Raw genomic sequence first — 25,560 nt, 5'->3', positions numbered from 1 at the left:
CTTCGTAAGGAGGGTATCGCTAAAGCGTGCTCAGAAAATCCCTTTGGAGACTTCGGTCCTCTCATTTAAAATGTCGACACACTCTTATCTCAGGGCACAAAAAATCTCTACCTCTTATACATTCGATAGCAACCACCCCTTTCCTTCAACGTGCAACACCCTTATGGCATCCGTAGAGGGAACGGCTCGACAGCTGTAGCAAAAGATCTCAAGAATGAGCAGCATACGTTGACGGATATAATGGAAAGCGACATAGGATTTACACAAGCTTCTCCGTTCAGATTCCAGAGCAGAGGTAGTTTTAATTTATTATGGGCTACGAACTATCTCGAATTTCTCAAAGATTTTGTGACACAGAGTACTATCGTCGGTGCTGAGCGCTAGGCTTAAAGTAAATACCATCGTTGCTAGGTGATGGCAGCGACTTTCAGTTTACAACTCTTCCTCGAGCACAGCGGTACAACCAGCCTGCGCTGTTTCATGTTTTATGATTTGAGTTGACAATGGACATTGCCGGCCGCGGTGGTCTCGCGGTTCTAGGCGCGCAGTCCGGAACCGTGCGACTGCTACGGTCGCAGGTTCGAATCCTGCCTCGGGCATGGATGTGTGTGATGTCCTTAGGTTAGTTAGGTTTAAGTAGTTCTAAGTTCTAGGGGACTAATGACCACAGCAGTTGAGTCCCATAGTGCTCAGAGCCATTTGAACCATTTTGACAATGGACATATGCAGCTTGTTTTAAGTTGTGACGACACCTAACGGCATAAAAAAATTTAAGGTAGGTTATAACTCAGAGCGTCAGTTATCCTTATATGTGTGTCTGTATAAGGAGGGTTGTGGTGTCTGGTTTCATTGCTATTGCACTTGAAAATGCGATACTGTTGTCCAGAAACATGTTTGCCAATAATTACACGATTGGCAGCTGGCTTGAATATCCTCAGTATGGCTTGAGTAACAGCTGTATGATGCTTCGCATAAATTATACAGACTTCATTATAACAGAAAAGGAGAGCCTTAGGCGGTTTGTTTGCGATTCAAATGGTTCAAATGGCTCTGAGCGCTATGGGACTTAACATCTGTGGTCATCAGTCCCCTAGAACTTAGAACTACTTAAACCTAACTAACCTAAGGACATCACACATATCCATGCCCGAGGCAGGATTCGAACCTCCGACCGTAGCGGTCACGCGGTTCCAGACTCAAGCGCCTAGGCTTTTTGGCGATTCTATTAACCTCTAACTATGTCAACAGGTTGACGATACTTGAATTGTTTCCCTATACGTGTAGAGATTGTTCTGTTTATTACTGATTACATGTTAATGGTTCACGTGTTTATACCCGGATTATACGTACTTTCGCCGGGCAGGGTGGCCGAGCGGTTCTAGGCGCTACAGACTGGAACCGCGCGACCGCTACGGTCGCAGGTTCGAATCCTGCCTCGGGCATGGATGTGTGTGATGTCCTTAGGTTAGTTAGGTTTTAGTTCTAAGTTCTAGGGGGCTGATGACCTTAGAATTTAAGTCCCATAGTGCTCAGAGCCATTTGAACCATACCTACATTGGAGTGCAATTTATTGTTACTTCGATGAGTGTTGTATGCGTCGAATACTCTGGTTCTCGATAAGTGGACCACTTCCACCATTTTGTATCCTTGGTGCTGGAGGTATCTCAGTTACGATCTGTGAACCACTTGTTATGATTTCATACTATTCACTGCATGCCTTGCGGATGGAACACGCCCATCTCACCACCGATTACTAGTGTTAACCATTTATGATCGCTATCCACAAGTATGGCGAGTTACTTGTAAAATGTTGTCTACTTAGACGTCCTACATGCCACAATAACGAAGCACGGCCGTTTCTCCGTTCGCTTACCGCGTGTTACTGTTACATCACTTTTAGAATGCCTTAGCTTCCTTGTAGATTTAATGTTAACTTGTTTGACGGTACTTGAACTGTTTCCCCCTAGTGTAGAGATTGTTCTGCTTAATACTGGTTATAAGATAGTGTTTATATCCGCTTATACCTACTATAGAGTTCAAAATGTTGTGACTTCAATGAGCAACTTGCCCTCCTCAGACACATTTTATACTTGTTACATTATCAACTTCCGTTGTTAGAGTCAGTTTGTCTTACTCAGTAAATTGGTCTTAATGTCAAAATAATTGTGCTTCCAACTGTCATGCTCGTTTCTCGTAAATCAGTGGTTAGCCGATATGCTGTAACTACCAGTTCTACACAACTGAATTATAAAGATAAGTAAAATGTTGTAATAGTGATTGGTCCAGTAAACTATTTGCCCATAGTAAATAGACATTAAGCGCATCATTGATCGTAATTAACTCGAATAGACTCTCGACAAGATCACATACTTAATACAAGATTTACACATCGAGTATTTTGCTGAGTGGCTATGTGTGTGTGTGTATTAGAGGACCAACAAAAAGGTTACATGTATGGCCGTTTATTTCAACTGACATTACCTAGATTGCTTCTATTTAGAGCATTGCCATGTACCTGGTCGTACTTTTGACCATGTAAACTTACTGGAATTGATTATTTTAGACCCTGGTATAACCTTCGATGAGACACCGACATAGAAATTATTTCAGCAACGCGTTAAAATATACTTTTATTGGAATGAATAGTTTTTTAAATTGATTAGCATGTATTTTACACTATTGACTACCTTGTATCAACTGGGTTTCACACCAATTTTTCGGTCCCTTACCATTTCTTTCGTGATGTTAGGAATGAAGTTGTCCAAGCAAATTACGCCACTGTTACTTTAGTATGACGACAGTAGAGAACTTTGCAAACGTAACTCTAGTCCACCTAGCTCACCGTCCACTAATAGGAAACAATGAAGTTTACCTAACATATGTCTCATTGGCAATGCGTGTGTTCTTCTTTTCATAGTTCATTATTATAAAAAAAAATTTACATCTTTCCACGTCTATATTATTATCCATTAGAATAACGGCTTGTCGCTTAAGTCTTAAATATATACTCTGATTTTTTAATACCTGATATTGACCTATAATACAGGCATATAAAGTTTCATATGTATTTAGTGATACCACATATATGGCTGATGTCCAGAGTGATAGCATTTTAATGGAAATGACCAAAAATATAATTAGTTTCTATAAAATTATCCATTATGTAATATGGTTATAATAGAATTGTTTTGCATTAACTCATAAATTACTGTTGTTGCATTCGTTGTTTATGCATGATGTGCTGTATTTGGGGCCTGAAGATGATGATGTAACAACATCGAAACTAGTTATCAATAAAAGCAACACCTTAATACAGCTGGAGGAATTTCGTCATTTTTTAACATATATTATACTAGCTGACGTCCCAAGTCGTCCGTTTCAATTATGGATATACGAAGAACAATAAAAGCAGCGGACTCAAGATGTACACGCTGATATCACGTGATATCCCAGTTTGATGGACATTTTTAGATATTCAGTGTTTTGCTTTGGCACCGCAAGGTACAACTACGCTTGTTACCCGTCCTGCTGGTCCATTACGATCGGAGACTGTTAGCACTGTTGAAAGGTGGCTACACTGAGTCACAGCGCCAGAGGTTGCGCCAAATATTATTATTCCGCCGCCTCCACTGGTGTAGTAGTAGATCGGAGGTTGTCCTGGGCAGTGCTTGTTGAGAGGATGTCGAGAGCAGTAGTAGTTGAGACGATATCGTGTGTAGTTGTTCCGTTGGGCGAAACAGTAGATGCTGTTCGGTTGGTGTAATGTATATATGGAAGATGTTGCAATGATCACAGTGTATTTTTCGTCCATATACATGGAGCTAAAAAAATTTTTTATTTCACATTTCCTTAATGACAATGCCTCTTGTAACTCTGGTTTCTATGTGCAATTATAATAGTTCTGGTTTTATAATTAGTTCATTGTAAATGATGTTTAAAATATCTTGTCGTATTTAGGAAGAACCGTTGCATCACACTTCCACACACTTGTGCTTTGTTATTTCGTAGCTTTTATAGTTCCAGGGGACTTAATTAATTGTGTTAACGGAAATTTCCTTTCATTCTTTATTGTTATTTTATGCAGTCAGATTGCGTACCAATACTACTCAGCGCCTACTGGTTACGAGACTTCGTAACCGGACACACAGCTACTAAAACTATTGCATTTTAATTAAGCCCCCATGCACTGTTTGTGACAAAACAGAGAACGGCGTAGGGCTTGCACTGACACCGAAGACTGCAGGCAGTACGTGCGTTAATACCGATGTCTTCCGCTCATTATACTCCTCTGTGCTTTGTATCGCAGCCACGGGTTCGCCGGAATGCCGCAAGCGGATTTTATGACGCACGCATTCTCTGGAGGGACTGTTTTTGCTTGATGTTTCCATGGAAACAGAGGTCCGTTTGTCATATTTTGCACGGTTATCCGTAACGGTGAAAAGTGTTTCTACGACATTCCAAGAATTATTGGTCCCCACTGACTTGGTGATCGCGAAATTGCCTCGTCAGAGTCGGTACATATCACATTTCTACTGTTGCGATTCGTGAACTAGTTTCCTATGTTGACTATGCAGCCAAGGACTGGCGTACTAAGAGAATAATTAGCACCTTTTGTTACTGTGACTAAAGGACTCATATTGGCTGTGATTCACGATAACTGCTGTTCTTCAAGCGAAGCCTTGTTATAGACATTTAATTTCGATTGTCGTATATAACCTCCTCAGTTCTGAGGTAAAAAAAAATGTGCAGGAAATTTTTTAAATACTTTCCAACATATTAATAAACAAGTATGGCATCTATGCAAATGAAATGTTTTTTGGTTATTCTCTACGACATAAATGGAGGTCCACATATGTAGAAGTCTAGCTTATCGAGAAATCATAGTAGTCTTTGTTTTGTATTTTCTGTCCCCTTTCTTCAATAAGAATATTTTATTCGCATATGTATATATTGAAACAGTAAACTGTGTAGGGCAATGTTAATATTTGTTCAATAATGTTGAAATGCATGTGAAATCTTATGGGACTTAACTGCTAAGGTCTTCAGTCCCTAAGCTTACACACTACTTAGCCTAAATTATCCTAAGGACAAACACACACACCCATGCCCGAGGGAGGACTCGAACCTCCGGCGGGACCATCCGCACAGTCCATGACTGCAGCGCCACAGACCGCACGGCTAATCCCGCGCGGCGATTAATATTTCTGAAGTATACGATTCCCAATACAATGTTTTTTGATGTTCTAAACAACTTGATAAACTCAAGAAAATAATGGCCATACAATAATTTCCGACAGTTAATTATTTCCTGCCTGCCCGGTTAGCCGTGCGGTCTAATGCACTGCTTTCCGGGAGAGAAGGCGTGCCGGTCCCCGGGACGCACCCGCCCGGCGGATTAGTGTCGAAGTCAGGTGTGCCAGCCAGCCTGTGGATGGTTTGCAAGGCGGTTCTCCATCTGCCTCGGCGAATGCTGACTGGTTCCCCTTATTCAGCCTCAGTTACACTGTGTCGGTGATTGTTGCGCGTACACTTTCTGCACGTACGCGTACACCATAATTCCTCTACCACGCAAACATAGGGGTTACACTCGTCTGGTATGACACGTTCCCGGGGGGTCCACTGGAGACCGAACGGCACAATAATCCTGGGTTCGGTGTGGGGCGGCGGTGGGGTGGGTGGACTGCTGTGGCCTGTTGTCGGGTTGTGTACGACTGAGGGCTACGGCGGGTACGAAGCCTCTCCGTCGTTTCTAGGTCCCCAGTTCCATGCAGTACAACACAATTACACTACTGGCCGTTAGAATCGCTACACCAAGAAGAAATGCAGATGATAAACGTGTATTCATAGGACAAATATGTTATACTAGAACTTACATGTGATTACATTTTCACGCAATTTGGGTGCATAGATCCTGAGAAATCAGTACCCAGAACAACCACCTCTGGTCGTAATAACGGCCTTGATACGCCTGGGCATTGAGTCAAACAGAGCTTGGATGGCGTGTACAGGTACAGCTGCCCAAGCAGCTTCAACACGATACCACAGTTCATCAAGAGTAGTCACTTCACTGGCGTATTGTGACGAGCCAGTTACTCGGCCACCATTGGCCAGACGTTTCCAGTTGGTGAGAGATCTGGAGAATATGCTGCCCAGGGCAGCAGTCGAACATTTTCTGTATAAAGAAAGGGCCCTACAGGACCTGCAACATGCGGTCGTGCATTATCCGGCTGAAATGTAGGGTTTCGCAGGAATCGAATGAAAGGTAGAGCCACGTATCGGAACACATCTGAAATGTAACGTCCACTGTTCAAAGTGCCATCAATGCGAACAAGAGGTGACCGAGACGTGTAACCAATGGCGCCCCATACAATCACGCCGAGTCATACGCCAGTATGGCGATGACGAATACACGCTTCCAATGTGCGTTCGCCGCGATGTCGCCAAACACGGATGTGACCATCATGATTCTGTAAACAGAACCTGGATTCATCGGAAAAAATGACGTTTTGCCATTCGTGCACCCAGGTTCGTCGTTAAGTACACCATGGCAGGCGCTCCTGTCTGTGATGCAGCGTGAAGGGTAACCACAGCCATGATAGTCCATGCCGCTGCAAACGTCGTCGAACTGTTGGTGGAGATTGTTGTTGTCTTACAAACGTCCCCATCTGTTGACTCGGGGATCGAGACGTGGCTGCACGATCCGTTACAGCCCTACGGATAAGATGCCTGTCATCTCGACTGCTAGTGATGCGAGGCCGTTTGGGTCCAGCTCGGCGTTCCGTATTACCCTCCTGAACCCACAGATTCCATATTCTTCTAACAGTCATTGGATCTCGACCAACGAGGGCAGCAGTGTCGCGATACCAGAAACCGCATTCGCGATAGGCTACAATCCGACCTTTATCAGTCGGAAACGTGGTGGTACGCATTTCACCTCCTTACACGAGGCATCACAACGTTTTACCAGGCAAGGCCGGTCAACTGCTGTATGAGAAATCGGTTGGAAACTTTCCTCATGTCAGCACGTTGTAGGTGTCGCCATCGGTGCCAAACTTGTGTGAATGCTCTGAAAAGCTAATCATTTGCATATCACAGCATCTTCTTCCTGTCTTCTAAATTTAGCGTCTGTAGCATGTCATCTTCGTGGTGTAGCAATTTTAAGGCCAGCAGTGTATTTCCTGCTGGCATTAAATGATTCTTTACATTTAATTATAAGCGTCAAATAAATTGCTTTCCTCAATACAAAAGTATTTTCCAGATTTGACGTACACGTTTCTTATTTTGGAATTCCTGAATTTTGAGGCGTTCCTTGCTTTAACAAATTTTGGTAGTTGGCCACCACTGTAAAACCGAACTTGTGAAACCGGTTACAACAGAACTCTTCTAGGCTCTGTGTTCACATTTTCTGGATCATCTTCGCTGTTAGAGGAATTCACAGGACAAGGACGTTCTCTTCTGTTAACTACTGATATGACACCTTAACACTGTTATTGTTTTCCAGGCAGTTTCACCAAGCTCAGCAGGACAAGTCGGCTCAAGGCTCTGACTCTGAGCACTATGGGACTTAACTTCTGAGGTCATCAGTCCCCTAGAACGTAGAACTACTTAAACCTAACTAACCTAAGGACAGCACACACGTCCATGCCCGAGGCAGGATTCGAACCTGCGACTGTAGCGGTCGCGCGGTTCCAGACCAAAGCGCCTAGAACTGTTCGGCCACTGCGGCCGGCTGAAATTAACAAATATGCATTATGAGTTAACGTTCAGGTAAGAGGATCTTCATAAAATGTATTAATTTGTAGTAACGAACAAAATTAATGCAAATCTAAACTAATTATCAACATCTAGAATAGCTATCGAACGTTAGGTAAAAAACACAGATTCTGAGTTCAGGGTTTCGGCATAACGATTATTTACATACCTTTTGGATTTGTAGAGGTATGACTTTGCTATAAACTAACACACAAATAGTTTCTTGTAAGGTCCTGCGCTCTCATCTTAAAAATACGAATTGGTAGCCCCAAACTCGCGGACGCATCGGTCTAAAGCCGAAAAATACGGCTATTTAAGCAGAAAAAAGTATTGAATGGAGGTCAACATGTGTGAACCAAACGAACGAAGTTATAGTTCTCAATGTGTACCAGCATTCAGCTCGAATTATTTATAAGCCCACTTGTAAAAAGCAGCACTATGTCAAATTGAAACTCTCGTCGTCTTTGGTGCTATCATGTGTGGGTATAAAAAAAATAATTTTAATCCGTGTGTTTCGTTTTCAAAGCCCCATGTGTTAAAACTGTCACGAAAAACTATTTGTGCCTGAGCCGTGGCGAGCTAGCGCCAGTCTTATTTTGTTTATGTTGAGATCGAGTGTGCTTGAAATAAGTTATCTTTTCTTTTCGCCTGTCTTATTTTGCGGCTTGGCAGGCGAAGCGAGTGGGTTGTTAGCCTTCGACGGGTAACCCTCGAGATCTCGTGACATGCGCTGGCAGACGAATGTCAACGGCTGCCGAACGAGCGTGATGACCGTCATATGTTGTGGTCTGACATTGGTCGGGCGTTTTGCCGACTGGGCAGCTTGGAGATACAAGTTCTGTGGCTTCACTGGGAACAAATTTTGAAGGGAAGCGGTGAAGCTGCGGAACCCGCTCCCTTGTATTGCGTATCTGGTATGGAGTAAGCCGTCGTAATTGTTTGTTCACCGACGCACTCAGAGACTTTAAACTTTATTGTTATGGCGAGACTTCCATAGTCGAACTTTAAGACGGTGTGGAAGAGTTCAGTTGGCATAGTTAAATGGTGGCCATTATTTGAAAATTGTCTCAGAAGTTTTACTAGTGCTTCTGTCTCTTGCAATCAAATCATTTTATATTGCTGTTTTTAAAGCCTGCACTCAATTAACACAGTTGTCCATATGTAAGTGAGTCAAAGGTTCTGCCGAATGTTTCTATGTTTCAGAGTTATCGGAATGTATTTGTGATTCGGGCAGAAACTTTTGGTTGTGCCAGCGCCTTGGCGGGGAGTGAAATGTCATCCGAGGTCTAGGCCTGGCAGTGTTTAAGAACCTGGTCACTACCTTGAGTTGTTCACGTACCGCCTTCCAAAGTTTAGTGATTTATCTTCCTTCCGTCAAGGCGGGTTAAGCTGGTATATATATATATATTGTATGTAACCTGTTTGTATATGAACTTGTTTTCTTAAATATTAGGGACTGACAACTGGTTAAACCGTAAACTGCATAGCATCTGCTGAGTTCCTGGTGCAGCTTTTTCTAGTAACGTTTTATTAACACGTCTGAGCACGTGAACATTTATTTGTTATGTAACAGTGTTTCTGTTGTATTTTTTTTAAATTGATATGGTTCTCTCACGTTATGTAATGGTATCTTAGCTTGGCACTAGTGTTCAAGTGTTATTAAGTCACCCTTTACCTGTAACTGTTTTCATTATATCTATTTTGAGGGAAGTCCTATATGGGGAGTCTGAAGTTCTCAAGTTTGTCAGTAACCCTGCTTTCTTAATTTGGAATTGTTTGTTAGAGTACTGAATACGCTGGGTTTCTAACTGTGTTTGCAAAGTTTTATCCAGTGGCTCGTCCGCGGTTTGTAATCGTCCATTTTTTAAAGGGGTAATGTCAATAAACTGTCATAATTATAAATTGTGACTACCAACCATGATTCCATCCAGCTTCCTTCTGGTATGTAAGTGTGGTACGATTAAGGAATTCACCTATCAGCGCCCTTTTCAGCATTCGTGTGTTAACTTGCTACGGTTATTATTATTTTTCTCTAATTCCAGATTACTCAACCGAGATATAAAAACTTGTATTGTTCACGTTTAATGCCTGAAACGATGTTATGAGACCCTTCAGCGAGTAATTCATTTCTGTTGCTGTCACCCTGAGGGTATGTGGTTTTAATTTTATTATTATGTGAGAGTTTTAGACTATCTAATCTGGGCTAAATGAAGAGAACATGTGATGCTGGGATAAGCTGAAGCTAGTCACGTAATATCAACGACTGATCATTAACCAAATGTATTTGTTTTCACTTCTTTGACTGTTGATTTAATACTGCTGAGGCTTTCAGTGTTGGTTATCTGATTAACTCATCTACTGAATAACGGAAAATTGTTGCCAAACGTGTAAATTCTATGAATACTGATTTTGTCACTGTTTATGGAATTTAAAACTAAATTGCACAAATTTTATAATGTTCTTTACGTGTCTAAAAGATTAACTTGAAGTGTCATTCTGATTGTGTGATTCATTAATAACCTTATAGTGGCTCTTATGACGCGTGTTTTGGAAGGAGGCAAAACGATAATGTGACAATAGAAACGCACTCTAAGAGAAATAAAAGGTGATGAACGACATTTGGGACGGAAATCGGTAGATGTGATGTGCATGTACACACAAGCAAATGTTTACAACTGAGCTTCACAAATGGGGCAAGGTCATAACGCCTTAGTCCACCTCTGGCCCTTATGCAAGCAGTTATTCGGCTTGGCAGTCATTGATAGAATTATTGGATGTCCTACTGAGAGGTACCGTGACAAATGTTGCACAACTGGTACATAAGACCGACAAAATCCCGAGTTGATTGGAGAGCGCCGCCAATAATTCTGCAAACGTTCTCAGATGGGCAGAGATCAAGCGACGTTGCTAGCCAAGTTAGGGTTCGGAAAGCACGAAGCAGTAGGAATTCTCGCTGTGTGTGACTGCGGGCATTACATTGATGAAATGTAAGCCCGGAATGGCTTGCGCTGAAGCGCAACAAAACAGGGCGTAGAACCCTCGCGAATTGTAAATGGTTGCGAAAACACACTTGACCTCTTGGCCACAAATAATCCAGAGCTGATAGAGAGCATCATGACTGATACAGGGATTAGTGATCACAAGGTCATTGTAGCTAGGTTCAATACCATTTCTTCCAAATCCATCAGAAACAAACGCAAAATAATTTTATTTAAAAAAGCCGATAAAGTGCCACTAGAAGCCTTCCTAAAAGACAATTTCCATTCCTTCCGAACTGACTATGCGAATGTAGACGAGATGTGGCTCAAATTCAAAGATATAGTAGCAACAGCAATTGAGATATTCATACCTCATAAATTGGTAAGAGATGGAACGGATCCCCCGTGGTACACAAAAAAGGTCCGAACGCTGTTGCAGAGGCAACGGAAAAAGCATGCGAAGTTCAGAAGAACGCGAAATCCTGAAGATGGGCTAAAATTTACAGACGCGCGAAATTTGGCACGTACTTCGATGCGAGATGCCTTTAATAGGTTCCACAACGAAACATTGTCTCGAAATTTGGTAGAAAATCCGAAGAAATTCTGGTCGTATGTAAAGTACACAAGCGGCAAGACGCAGTCAATACCTTCGCTGCGCAGTGCCGATGGTACTGTTATCGACGACTGTGCCGCTAAAGCGGAGTTATTGAACGCAGTTTTCCGAAATTCCTTCACCAGGGAAGACGAATGGAATATTCCAGAATTTGAAACACGAACATCTGCTAGCATGAGTTTCTTAGAAGTAGATACCTTAGGGGTTGCGAAGCAACTCAAATCGCTTGATACGGGCAAGTCTTCAGGTCCAGATTGTATACCGATTAGGTTCCTTTCAGATTACGCTGATACTATAGCTCCCTACTTAGCACTCATATACAACCGCTCGCTCACCGATAGATGTGTACCTACAGATTGGAAAATTGCGCAGGTCGCACCAGTGTTCAAGAAGGGTAGTAGGAGTAATCCATTTAACTACAGACCTATATCATTGACGTCGGTTTGCAGTAGGGTTTTGGAGCATATACTGTATTCAAACATTATGAATCACCTCGAAGGGAACGATCTATTGACACGTAATCAGCATGGCTTCAGAAAACATCGCTCTTGTGCAACGCACCTAGCTCTTTATTCGCACGAAGTAATGGCCGCTATCGACAGGGGATCTCAGGTTGATTCCGTATTTCTAGATTTCCGGAAAGCTTTTGACACAGTTCCTCACAAGCGACTTCTAATCAAGCTGCGGAGCTATGGGGTATCGTCTCAGTTGTACGACTGGATTCGTGATTTCCTGTCAGGAAGGTCGCAGTTCGTAGTAATAGACGGCAAATCATCGAGTAAAACTGAAGTGATATCAGGTGTTCCCCAGGGAAGCGTCCTGGGACCTCTACTGTTCCTGATCTATATAAATGACCTGGGTGACAATCTGAGCAGTTCTCTTAGACTGTTCGCAGATGATGCTGTAATTTACCGTCTAGTAAGGTCATCCGAAGACCAGTATCAGCTGCAAAGCGATTTAGAAAAGATTGCTGTATGGTGTGTCAGGTGGCAGTTGACGCTAAATAACGAAAAGTGTGAGATGATCCACATGAGTTCCAAAAGAAATCCGTTGGAATTCGATTACTCGATAAATAGTACAATTCTCAAGGCTGTCAATTCAACTAAGTACCTGGGTGTTAAAATTACGAACAACTTCAGTTGGAAGGACCACATAGATAATATTGTCGGGAAGGCGAGCCAAAGGTTGCGTTTCATTGGCAGGACACTTAGAAGATGCAACAAGTCCACTAAAGAGACAGCTTACACTACACTCGTTCGTCCTCTGTTAGAATATTGCTGCGCGGTGTGGGATCCTTACCAGGTGGGATTGACGGAGGACATCGAGAGGGTGCAAAGAAGGGCAGCTCGTTTTGTATTATCGCGTTATAGGGGAGAGAGTGTGGCAGATATGATACACGAGTTGGGATGGAAGTCATTACAGCATAGACGTTTTTCGTCGCGGCGAGACCTTTTTACGAAATTTCAGTCACCAACTTTCTCTTCCGAATGCGAAAATATTTTGTTGAGCCCAACCTACATAGGTAGGAATGATCATCAAAATAAAATAAGAGAAATCAGAGCTCGAACAGAAAGGTTTAGGTGTTCGTTTTTCCCGCTCGCTGTTCGGGAGTGGAATAGTAGAGAGATAGTATGATTGTGGTTCGATGAACCCTCTGCCAAGCACTTAAATGTGAATTGCAGAGTAGTCATGTAGATGTAGATGTAGATATCGTCGCTGTACAAGTGTGTTACAAGCGTGTCGCGGATGACAACTAAACGGGCCTTGCTATGAAAAGAATTGGCAGCCCGGACCATCACTCCTGGTGCCAAACAGCCTGGTATCCCAGCGCTGTCTTCAGACAGGCCTTCAGGGGTGAGCGAGGCTCAAATCGAAGCGTGACTCCTCACTGACGACGATTCTATACGAGTGAATGCGATCCCGGGACGAAGGTGTGTCTGGAGATGCCCTGGACAGGGAAAGGATTACAAGATGGCTGTCGCGCAGTACACGGCCCGGGTCTGAGGCGCCATTTTTTTTTCATAGTAGTACCAGTTGGATTGTCTTCTGCGGCACCCCTAAAACATAGCGGTAAATCGACGATATTCTGTGCCCCATTTTGTTGCACTTCATGGTAAGCCATCCTGGGCTTCCATTTCAGCAAGATAATGCCCGCCCGCACATGATGAATGTTTCGACCGCTTTTCTTCCTGCTTGCCAAACCCTGCCTTGCCAAACTGCTTGCATAAGAGCCAGAGGTGAACCAATGCATTACTGACTAGATTTCTCTCGAATGAATCATCCATTGTTTTCTGAAACTGTAATAATTTCCTTATCAGTATGCAGGGTGGTCCACTGATAGCGACTGGGCCAAATATCTCACGAAATAAGCATCAAACCAAAAAGACTACAAAGAACGAAACTTGTTTAGCTTGAACGGGAAAACCAGATGGCGCTACGGTTGGCCCGCTAGATGCTGCTGCCATAGGTAAAACGGATAACAACTGCGTTTTTTAAAAAATAGGAACCCCCTTTTTTATTACATATTCGTGTAGTACGTAAAGAAATACGAATGTTTTAGTTGGACCACTTTTTTCGCTTTGTGATAGATGGCGCTGTAATAGTCACAAACGTATAAGTACGTTGTGTCACGTAACATTCCACCACTGTAGACGGTATTTGTTTCGTGACGTATTACCCGTGTTAAAATGCTCCGTTTACCAATTGCGGAAAAGGTCGATATAGTGTTAAGGTATGGCTATTGTAATCAAAATGCCCAACGGGCGTGTGCTATGTGTACTGCTCGGTATCCTGGACGACATCATCCAAGTGTCCGGACCGTTCGCCGGGTAGTTACATTATTTAACGGAACAGCAAGTGTTCAGCCACATGTGAAACGTCAGCCACGACCTGCAACAAATGATGATGCCCAAGTAGGTGTTTTAGGTGCTGTCGCGGCTAATCCGCACATCAGTAGCAGACAAATTGCGCGAGTATCGGGAATCTCAAAAACGTCGGTGTTGAGAATGCTACATCAACATCGATTGCACTCGTACCATATTTTTATGCATCAGAAACTGCATGGCGACGACTCTGAACGTCGTGTACAGCTCTGCCACTGGGCGCAAGAGAAATTACGGGACGATGACAGATTTTTTGCACGCGTTCTATTTAGCGACGAAGCGTCATTCAGCAACAGCGGTAACATGAACCGGCATAATATGCACTATTGGGCAACAGAAAATCCACGATGGCTGCGACAAGTGGAACATCAGCGACCTTGGCGGGTTAATGTATGGTGCGGCATTATGGGAGGAAGGATAATTGGCCACCATTTTATCTATGGCAATCTAAATGGTGCGATGTATGCTGATTTCCTACATAATGTTCTACCGATGTTACTACAAGATGTTTCACTGCATGACAGAATGGCGATTTACTTCCAACATGATGGATGTCCGGCACATAGCTCGAGTGCGGTTGAAGCGGTGTTGAATAGAATATTTCATGACATGTGGATTGGTCGTCGAAGCACCATACCATGGCCCGCACGTTCACCGGATCTGACGTCTCCGGATTTCTTTCTGTGGGGAAAGTTGAAGGATATTTGCTATCGTGATCCACCGACAACGCCTGACAACGTGCGTAAGGGCATTATCAGTGCATGTGCGAACATTACGGAAGGCGAACTACTCGCTGTTGAGAGGTATGTCGTTACACATATTGCCAAATGCATTGAGGTTGACGGACATCATTTTGAGCATTTATTGCATTAATGTGGACCGAGCGAGGTGGCGCAGTGGTTAGCACACTGGACTCGCATTCGGGAGGACGACGGTTCAATCCCGTCTCCGGCCATGCTGATTTAGGTTTTCCGTGATTTCCCTAAATCCTTTCAGGCAAATGCCGGGATGGTTCCTTTGACAGGGCATGGCCGATTTCCTTCCCAATCCTTCCCTAATCCGAGCTTGCGCTCCGTCTCTAATGACCTCGTTGTCAACGGGACGTTAAACACTAACCACCACCACCATTAATGTGGTATTTACGGGTAACCACGCCGTAACAGCATGCGTTCTCAGAAATGATAGGTTCACAAAGGTACATGTATCACATTGAAACAACCGAAATAAAATGTTCAGAAGTACTTACGTTCTGTTTTTTAATTTAAAAAACCTACCTGTTATCAACTGTTCGTCTAAAAATGTTAGCCATATTGTAAGTAGGCTGTTTAGGTTTTCTTATTGGTAACGCCGCTTAGTGCTCGGTATGAAAAATCACTGGCTGTGCTGTGCGCAGTCTGTGTTTAGTTTGCATTGTTGTCTGCCATTGTAGTGTCGGGCAATGGCAGCTGGATGCTAACAGCGCGTAGCGTTGGGCAGTTGGAGGTGAGCCGCCAGCAGTGGTGGACGTGGGGAGAGAGATGGCGGAGTTTTGAAATTTGTAAGAATTGGTGTCATGAACTGCTATATATATTATGACTAGTGAGGTAAATACATTGTTTGTTCTGTATTAAAATCTTTCATTTGCTAACTATGCCTATCAGTAGTTAGTGCCTTCAGTAGTTTGAATCTTTTATTTAGCTGGCAGTAGTGGTGCTCACTGTATTGTAGTAGTTCGAGTTAGATTTTTTTTGTGAGGTAAGTGATTTGTGAAAGGTATAGGTTAATGCTAGTCAGGGCCATTCTTTTGTAGGGATCAAAAAAGTCAGATTGCGTTGCGCTAAAAACTATTGTGTGTCAGTTTAAGCACAGTCTTGTATAATTTTTCTAAGGGGACGTTTCATATCACAGTAATTGTATAAATTGTTCTAAGTGGACGTTTCATATGGCGACCCTGCCAGGATACCATATTTCTTTACGTACTACACGAATATGTAATAAGAAATGGAGGCTCCTATTTAAAAAAAACGCAGTTGATATCCGTTTGACCTATGGCAGCGCCATCTAGCGGGCCACCCAAAGCGCCATCTGGTTTCCCCCTTCAAGCTAAACAAGTTTCGTTCTTTGTGGTTTTTTCGTTTGACGCTTATTTCGTGAGATATTTGGCCCGGTCACTATCAATGGACGACCCTGTGTATGTGTCAGATATTCATTGTTCATTATTGTCAAAGTTGCTTGAATGCCGCCGAGGCGAATAGATTTTATACAAAATGTTTCCTCTTTCTGGGTATGTTAAGTTTACAGACATACCACACCCAGCTCCATGCTCTTTGTCATTTCAGATTGACTTTTATCATGTTCAGTTGCGATGAATAGTATTATTATTTGTTGCTAGGTCTTCCGTACTGGTGCGGGCAATTTACGGAAGAATTCTGACGCAGATGGCACTCACGTGTCCAAAGAAGGAGAAGAAGAAGTTGTCGCCCTCGCGCTTGAGCTCCTTGGCCTCCTTCTTGAGGCCCGTGCAGAGCGCCTTCGCCGAGAAGTCGGTGACGGTGCAGTTGATGACGATGCCGTCGAAGAGGAAGTTGCGCACCGGCGCCGTCACGAAGATGCTCTCCGGCTTGCGGAACAGCGGCGGGATCGCCTTGTTCACCAACGCCAGCATGCCCGGCTTGTCGCGTTCCAGGGTCAGCAGCAGACCCTGAACAACACCAACAACAACAACAACACTGCAACAGTTCTCGTCTCAGTCACCGCTAGTACGGCTACTCAGCATCAAAGTCGATACAAGCATAAATTTCTACTTAGATAGGTTCCGTCACGGGTAAACAAATTTTTTTCTCCATGTCCACCCAGATGTCTTTCGCCAAGTTTTCAGCCTCATCGTTGGGCCTTTAATTTGTTACTACTCGTAGCTGAGAACATTGTGTTGCTCAGGTATGTGTTTATCTACACCTACGTCTACATACATACTCCGCAATCCACGGTACCGTGCGTGGCGGAGGGTACCTCGTACCACAACTAGCATCACCTCTCCGTCATCCACTCCCAAATAGAACGACGGAAAAATGACCGCCTACATGCCTCTGTACGGATCTTAATCTCTCTTAGCTTTGTGGTCTTTCCGCGAAATGTAAGTTGGCGGCAGTAAAATTGTACTGCAGTCAGCTTCAAATGCTGGTTCTCTACATTTTCCTCAGTAGCGATTCGCGAAAAGAACGCCTCCTTTCCTTTAGAGACTCCTACCCGAGTTCCTGAAGCATTTCCCTAACACTCGCATCTTGTAGCCCGCCTCTGAATTGCTTCTATGTTCTCCCTCAATCCGACCTGATAGGGATCCCAAACGCTCGAGCAGTACTCAAGAATACGTCGTATTAGTGTTTTATAAGCGGTCTCCTTTACAGATGAACCACATCTTCCCAAAATTCTACCAATGAACCGAAGACGACTATCCGCCTTCCCCACAACTGCTATCACATGCTTGTCCCACTTCATATCGCTCTGCAATGACAGGAGTTTGTTTCTGGCTGGGAGTGACAGGCTGTCTGTCAACGGGTTATTTAGGCCACTACGGTGGTTTTAGCTGAACTACTGATATGTTTAACTTATTACGTTATGAATTTAGGTGAATTTACCCGAAAAGTTATTTATACCTCAGCTGTGTGTATAGTAACTTCATGTCATGGTTAATGGTATGATTGTGCCGCACTGAGTTCTGTTGCCCATCGCATCTAAGTTTTATTTCTCTTCTTTTGGGTTAATATATGCACTAAATGGGCCACGATCCGGAGAAAGCTTTGAATCTGTTTAAATGGGTTAATGCTGAGCCCATTTATGAGATGCAGAAGTATCTATAAATACAGTCTTTTTAAATAATTTTAAAAGTTTCAGAATTTGGTATACATTCCCTTAGTACAGCTTCTAGTGGTTTTAAAAAATAGTTACTTGTTAGATTTGCCATTTGGTTAGGATATTATGTTTGTATGAAAGCTGTATTCAAAAGAAATTTTGATTTACGGTAAAGGTGAAGAGCGTGTATTACGCCATTGTGATGGTCCACCTAAATAAATGTGTTATTTAAGCGCAACCCGCAAGTGAATTGGCTCAGCCTACACTACGTTATCCTCCTTAACTTTCTTGCATTCTCTTTTCATGTCAGCTCGATTTAAAGTAAACAGCGATGAAGTGTAACTTAACAAGTAACCGAAATCTGTCCGACCGGAGAGGTATTTCAAACTCAGTACTCCAGAATCCGAGTGTGGTGACTTACCACTTCTCCAGCTCACTCGATAACTGAGGAAGAAAATGGAAACGAAGTCCTATGCTTCTTTACCGAGCGACGAGCGAAGGGGGAACGATGCGGGAGGCCGGCTCCGATTACTAACCAAAGTCCTGCTGGAGGTGGTTCGCCATTGCCTTCCTCCGACCGTGATGGGGATGAATGGTGATGATGAAGGCGACACAACGACACCCAGTCATCACGGGGCAGGTGAAAATCCCTGACACCGCTGGATGTCGAGCCCGGGAGCCCGTGCTCGGGAAACGAGAACGCTACCGCGGGACCACGAGCAGCGGACAACTAGGGAAGAGTTGGATTAAATCCGTATTCTCGGCAAATCTAAAAAAGAAAAGGTATCTGGTGGCCGTAGCTCAACAATTTGTTCCAGATAACGAGCTACTGAAACGAGCCGTGGAAAATATGAAGGGCGATCAACAAGTTTCCGTTTGAGGCCGTTGCTGCAGCATGTATGCAAGATAGCGCGACACAGACGACGTATTATAAGCACCGACAGGTAGGCATGGCGTCCGTGTGATACTCGTGCTTTCTGACCTGCGTATGGTACAAACGGAACCGTTATCGTCGGCGGCGTTATTTCCAAACGCTTCCAAACCGTATTAACGTGCTGTTTTTCAGTTAGAAACACGGTAGACATCCATTGGAGAATGAAGAATCTGCATGCGGCAGCATGTCTATCGAAAAGCGCCGTTGCCGAATGGTCGGAAAATCTGTGCCAAGGGATGCTGCTGATTCATGACAAGGCAGTTCCCATATCGCAAATCTCGTAAAACAGTAATGCCGCCAATTGAAGTGGGGGACACTCTAGCACCCGCCCAACGGTCCTGATCTCTCCCCATTCGGTTATGACGCTTTGGGTCCCTTTAAAAATTTCCTGAAGGGTCGACGATTCCTCTTGGACGAGGATGTGCAGCAGGCAGTTACGGACTTCTTCACGCATTCACGCAAACGGGTGTCGCCAACCTCTTGTGTCGATGGAATGATTGCCTCAATGCTAGGGACGATTTTACGTCATCGAACGGTACGGCCTTTCAACGAAAACGTTTTGATCGCCGCTCATCAAAGAACAAAACAAAAACTATGGGGGCAATTAAATGAAAACGGGATAAACAGACGTAAGTAATGTTGATTATAAAGACAATTATCCCATTATGTCTTCATGGAAAAATGTTTGTGGTTACCTAAGAAACAATGATTGTTGTCATACGTGCACTTCTTCATGCGAAGCAAATTCACGTTCATGTATGTCATTCCCCAGGGCTCCAAAATCATGGAAGACGTATGGGAAGAGTTGGGGACTGTGTGGAGGATGTATAAGGGCTTCCCAGTGGAACTTCTACAGCGTAGCCGAAACATGTGGGCCGGCCCAAATGTTGCCAAGGTTGTTTCGGCTATGCTGTCTACGTTCTCTATACAACAAGTGAATACTGCATACCCGTTTGTCTTCACGATACAATTTCATTTGTACTTAGTTTTTGCTAGGACGATGTCTGTCAGCATATATTTCACGATATGTGTACTGCTTCCGTTCATTGCTTACAACATCTTTATACATTTATGGTGTCTGTTACCTACAATAAAGTTTTGTTTGTTCTATATCTCACATACCACATCGGTTAATATATTCCATTTTTATGCTTGCAGTTTGGTTTCCCCTAGAATCTCGGCGTTCGGAATATACACACATCAAAAATAGGTTTGCATCACCCCGGATCCGAGAACTCCTGAAGATAGACGTTGACTGTGGATATTGTATCAGAGACACAGTCCCTTTGACTTCTCATAGATGACACTAAACCCGCCCAAAGATAAGCATGATCAACGCCTATTACACAGAGGGGGTCCGACCTCCGATCATTTCCAGTCATTCCACCAGGAAGGAGGGCTTTAGTTCAGACATGCCTAGAAAGTCAATACTGCGTTTCGATCGCGTCCGCATTGTTACTTTGTGACAAGAAAGCCTCTCAACAAGGGAAGTGTCAAGGCGCCTCGGAGTGAACCAAAGCGATGTAGTTCGGACATGGAGGAGATACAGAGAGACAGGAACTGTCCCTGACATGCCTCACTCAGGCCGCCCTAGGGCTACTACTGCAGTGGATGACCGCTACCTACGGATTATGGCTCAGAGCAACCCTCACAGCAACGCCACCATGTTCAATAATGCTTTTTGTGCAGCCACAGGACGTCTTGTTACGACTCAAACTGTGCGCAATAGGCTGCACGATGAGCAACGCCACTCGCGACGTCCGTACCAGCACCGTGCAGCGCGGTACAGATGGTCCGAACAACATGCCGAATGGACCGCCCAGGATTGGCAGCACGTTCTCTGCGCCGATGAGTGTCGCATATGCCTTCAACCAGACAATCGTCGGAGACGTGTTTGGAGGCTACCCGGTCAGGCTGAACGCCTCAGACACACTGTCCAGCGAGTGCAGCAAGGTGGAGATTCCCTGCTGTTTTTGGGTGGCATTATGTGAAGCCGACGTACGCCTCTGGTGGTCAGGGAGAGCGCCATAACGGCTGTACAATGCCATCCTCCGACTGATAGTGCAACCATATCGGCAGCATACTGGCGAGGCATCCGTCTTCATGGACGACAATTCGCGGCCCCATCGTGCACGTCTTGTGGATGACTTCCTTCAGGACAACGACATCGCTCGACTAGTGACCAGCATGTTCTCCAGACGAGAACCCTATCGAACATGGCCGGGATAGATTGAAAAGGGCTGTGTGTGGACGAGTGACCCACCAACCACTCGGAGGGATCCACGCCGAATCGCAGTTGAGGAATGGGACAACGTAGACCAACAACGCCTTGATGAACTTGCGGATAGTATGCCGCGACGAATACAGGCATGCATCAGTGCAACAGGACGTGTTTCTAGGTATGACGTACCCGTGTGTACCTCTGAAGGTCTCGCTGTATGGTTGTACAACATGCAGTGTGTGCTTTTGATGAGCAATAAAAAGGAGAAATGATGTTTACGTTGATATCTATTCCAATTTTCTTTGCAGGTTACCGCACTCTCAGTACCAGTTAAGAATAAAAGTAATATTGTAGAAGAAAAGCAAGCTGATGCTTTTCATTTATTAATTTTGTTCTATTTCTCTCGTTTTCGTCTGACTGCCTCCTATACGACGCACAAGAAAAAAACTCGAAAGCCCTATATAAGATCTGTAAATCGTGTAAATGTGAAGTGTAAAGAAAGTACAAAACTGAGTGTATTTCTGTCGATGAAAACCGTAGCTAATATGACAGATAACTATAAAACCTACAACTCAATGGTGTGACATTTTTATGTCAAAAATGTTAATAAAATATGTATTTTAGTATCAAAAAGTAACTATACACCGTAAACATCTTTTCTTTCTTTTCTTTTGCTTGTGCCGTGCTTCCCGCAGATTCGCAGGGTCGGCATGGTTAATCGGATATGGCAATGTTAGTTGAAGGGGTGGCCGGATGCCCTTCTTGCCGCCACCCCGTACCCCCCGGGAAGGAATTAGTGTACCCCAACTGTCTGCGACTAGTGTAATCCATGGAATAGTGCGAAACTGTTCAGATGTCTGTGAGCCGTGTAACTGAGGCTGGACGTGGGGACCAGCCCCGTATTCACCTAGGGGGATGTGGAAAACCGCCTAAAAACCACATCCAGGCTGGCCGGCACACCGGCCGTCGTCGTTAATCCGCCGGGCGGATTCGATCGTGGACCGGCGCGCCTACCCGAGTCCAGGAAGCAGCGCGTTAGCGTGCTCGGATAACCTGGCGGGTCCATGGACAACTTATCTCATCACGGTTAAAAAAGTTTTGATTCAAAGATGTAATACTACTTTTGCCTCTGCTGCTGAATAATTAAGTAGCATCGCTCTCCTGAGGCATTAAGTATTTTATGTACGCATTTTCTGTTGCAATATATGGTAAAAAGTGAATTTCTCCTCTTGTTATTTAAAACCTCTCCCTCCTTGTGGTAATACTTAAGCGAAAAATAATTATTTAGGGTGAGTTGTGTAGAAGATTGCCCATCTGGCTTTCTTTTGTCGTAAGGCACACAAGCGACCATTAAGTGGTATTTAGTTAAAATATTAAATACTGGGCTTCACCCTCAACTTAACACAATAAATACTTTAAACACTGATAATCATTTTCAAGCATCAATATTTGCAAAGTTCATTTTATCAGGATTTTTACTGAAGTGAGTGAATGGAATCAACTGCAGTAGCCAACAAGGCTTATATTTGCTTAACGATATCTTAACGAGTTTACAATTAAGCATATTTGTATCAAGGAAATGCTTAACCGAAATGAAGCAAGTGAAACATGAATGAAATTATCTATCGTGCGAACAAATCCTTACGCTACGTAGGAGGTTATATCGCCTCCTCTCCGCAACAGTTAATTTAACGGGCAATAACAATAATAGTTTCATACTACTTCCGATTATCCTTGAGCCAACCGCGAGTTTGGATAACGTAATTAAACCATTAGAAGCAAAACTGTAGCGTTTTCTACAAAATTTTGTGCCTGAGTAGCAACCCCGATTATCGTCGGCGTATATGTAAGCCACGTTTACGAGCGCGCAGGATATGCGCGACGTCAACAGTGTATTAACGGTCTCGTAAACTGACATACGGCCGGGATAGAGGTGTGCTGACCACATGCTCCTCCATATCCGCATCCAGTTGTGCCAGTGGTCTGAAGATGACACGGCGGCCGGTCGGTGCCATTTGTCTTTCATGGTCTTTTTGGACGGGAGTTGGTTATTACATGTTTTTTGCTCGAGTATCATGTCGTTTTTGGAAACCCAGAATCTACTCTGTAGGAATCAACATGGATTCCGTAAACAGCGATCGTGCGAGACCAAACTCGCTTTATTTGTTCATGAGCCCCAGAAAATATTAGATACAGGCTTCCAGTTAGATGCCATTTTCCTTGACTTCCGGAAGGCGTTCGATAGTTCAGCACTGTCGCCTGATAAACAAATTAAGAGCCAGCTGTGTGGCTGGATTGAAGAGTTTTTAGCAAACAGAACATAGCATGTTGTACTCAATGGACAGACATCTACAGACGTTAAAGTAACCTCTGGCGTGTCACAGGGGAGTGTTATGGGACCATTGCTTTTTACAATATATATAAATGACCTAGTAGATAGTGTCGGAAGTTCCATGCGGCTTTTCGCTGACGATGCTGTAGTATACAGAGAAGTTGCAGCATTAGAAAATTGCAGCGAAATGCAGGAAGATCTGCGGCGGATAGGTACTTGGTGCTGGGAGTGGCTACTGACCCTTAACATAGACAAATGTAATGTATTGCGAGTACATAGAAAGAAGGATCCTTTATTGTATGATTATATGATAGCGGAACAAACACTGGTAGCAGTTAATTCTGTAAAGTATCTGGGAGTATGCGTGCGGAACGATTTGAAGTGGAATGATCATATAAAATTAATTGTTGCTAAGGCGGGTGCCAGGTTGAGATTCGTTGGGAGACTCCTTAGAAAATGTAGTCCGTCAACAAAGGATGTGGCTTACAAAACACTCGTTCGACCTATACTTGAGTATTGCTCATCAGTGTGGGATCTGTACCAGGTCGGGTTGGCAGAGATAGAGAAGATCCATAGAAGAGCGGCGCGTTTCGTCACAGGGTTATTTGGTAAGCGTGATACCGTTACGGAGATGTTTAGCAAACTCAAGTGGCAGACTCTGCATCGAATTGTAGCTTGCTCGCCAGGTTTCGAGAGGGTGCGTTTCTGGATGAGGTATCGAATATATTGCTTTCCCCTACTTATACCTGCAGAGGAGACCACGAATGTAAAATTAGAGAGATTAGAGTGCGCACGGAGACTTTCCGGCAGTCGTTCTTCCCGCGAACCATACGCGACTGGAACAGGAAAGGGATGTAATGACAGTGGCACGACACACACCGTTGGGTGGCTTGCGGAGTATAAACGTAGATGTTGTATTAACAGTGCATTTTTAAAATTTATTCGTATGGCTTGGGCCCCCTGTCGGACAGACCGTTCGCCGGGTGCCGGCCTTTCAATTTGACGCCACGTCGGCGGCCTGCAGTCGATGAGGATGACAGGGTGATGATGAGGACAGCACAAGACCCAGTCCCTGAGCGGAGAAAATTCCCCGACCCATCCGTGATTCGAACCCGGGCCCAGAGAATTGACTATCCGTCACACTGACCATTCAGCTACCTGGGGTGGACAACAGTGTATTAAACATTCTTTACCTTTTAACCGACAATCCCGACCACATCTTGCATTAACGGGGTTAGGTAGGACGTCAAACGGGCCGACTTGGAGCAGGAGAGGCATCACAGGACATTTTAATTTCCACTGTCTATACTTTTACAAAAAAAAAAAAATGTTTCGAATGGCTCTGAGCACTATGGGACTTAACATCTGAGGTCATCAGTCCCCTGGAACTTAGGACTACTTAAACCTAACTAACCTAAGGACATCACACACATCCATGCCCGTAGCAGGATTCGAACCTGCGACCGTAGCGGTCACGCGGTTCCAGACTGAAGCGCCTAGAACCGTATACTTTTACAAATAAATTCATAAACCTTTGTCAGCATGACCAGCAAGGATTCAGAACTTACACTCACAGCAGTGGAAGTTCGAAAACATTACAAAATATTTTTTTTTACATGTGAAATTTCATCATTTTTTTAACTTACTAATGGCAGCATTTGTTGTTATACGTACACTTTTCTTCATAAGTAAGTGAGATTCTTCGATAAATTTTGCACAGCATACAAACCATACTCAAAGGTGTATGAAACTCTAAAATTTTACAAATCTATTAAAAACTGTTGTAAAAATTGGGGTAATTAACTAGAAAATTTGTGTTTCTAAACATGAAATTTAAAACATAACAGCGCGTTCGTTTTTCCATAAATTAAATAAATTCTAGAGTTTCATACACCTGTAAGTATGGTTTGTATGCTGTGCAAAATTCATCGAAGAATCTCTCTAACGAATGAAGAAAAGTGTACTATTGCAACAAATGCAACCATTAGTAAGTGAAAGAATGATGAGATTTCACAAGTAA

General features: G+C 43.7%; 1 protein-coding gene across 1 annotated transcript in view; it reads right to left on the bottom strand.

Annotated features, from left to right (window-relative positions):
* LOC126291720 (sensory neuron membrane protein 1-like) overlaps window positions 1–25,560 on the bottom strand; it is a 210,783-nt gene that overhangs the window by 101,444 nt on the left and 83,779 nt on the right. Inside the window, exon 5 of the mRNA XM_049985376.1 lies at window positions 16,654–16,905. Coding sequence (XP_049841333.1) covers window positions 16,654–16,905 — 252 coding nt within the window. The remainder of the gene's footprint in view (window positions 1–16,653; window positions 16,906–25,560) is intronic.

This window comes from Schistocerca gregaria, chromosome 9, assembly GCF_023897955.1.
Source record: "Schistocerca gregaria isolate iqSchGreg1 chromosome 9, iqSchGreg1.2, whole genome shotgun sequence".
Classification (NCBI taxonomy): Eukaryota; Metazoa; Arthropoda; class Insecta; order Orthoptera; family Acrididae; genus Schistocerca; species Schistocerca gregaria.
Note: the sequence above shows the minus strand (reverse complement) of the source record. Positions and strands in the feature narration are given on the sequence as shown.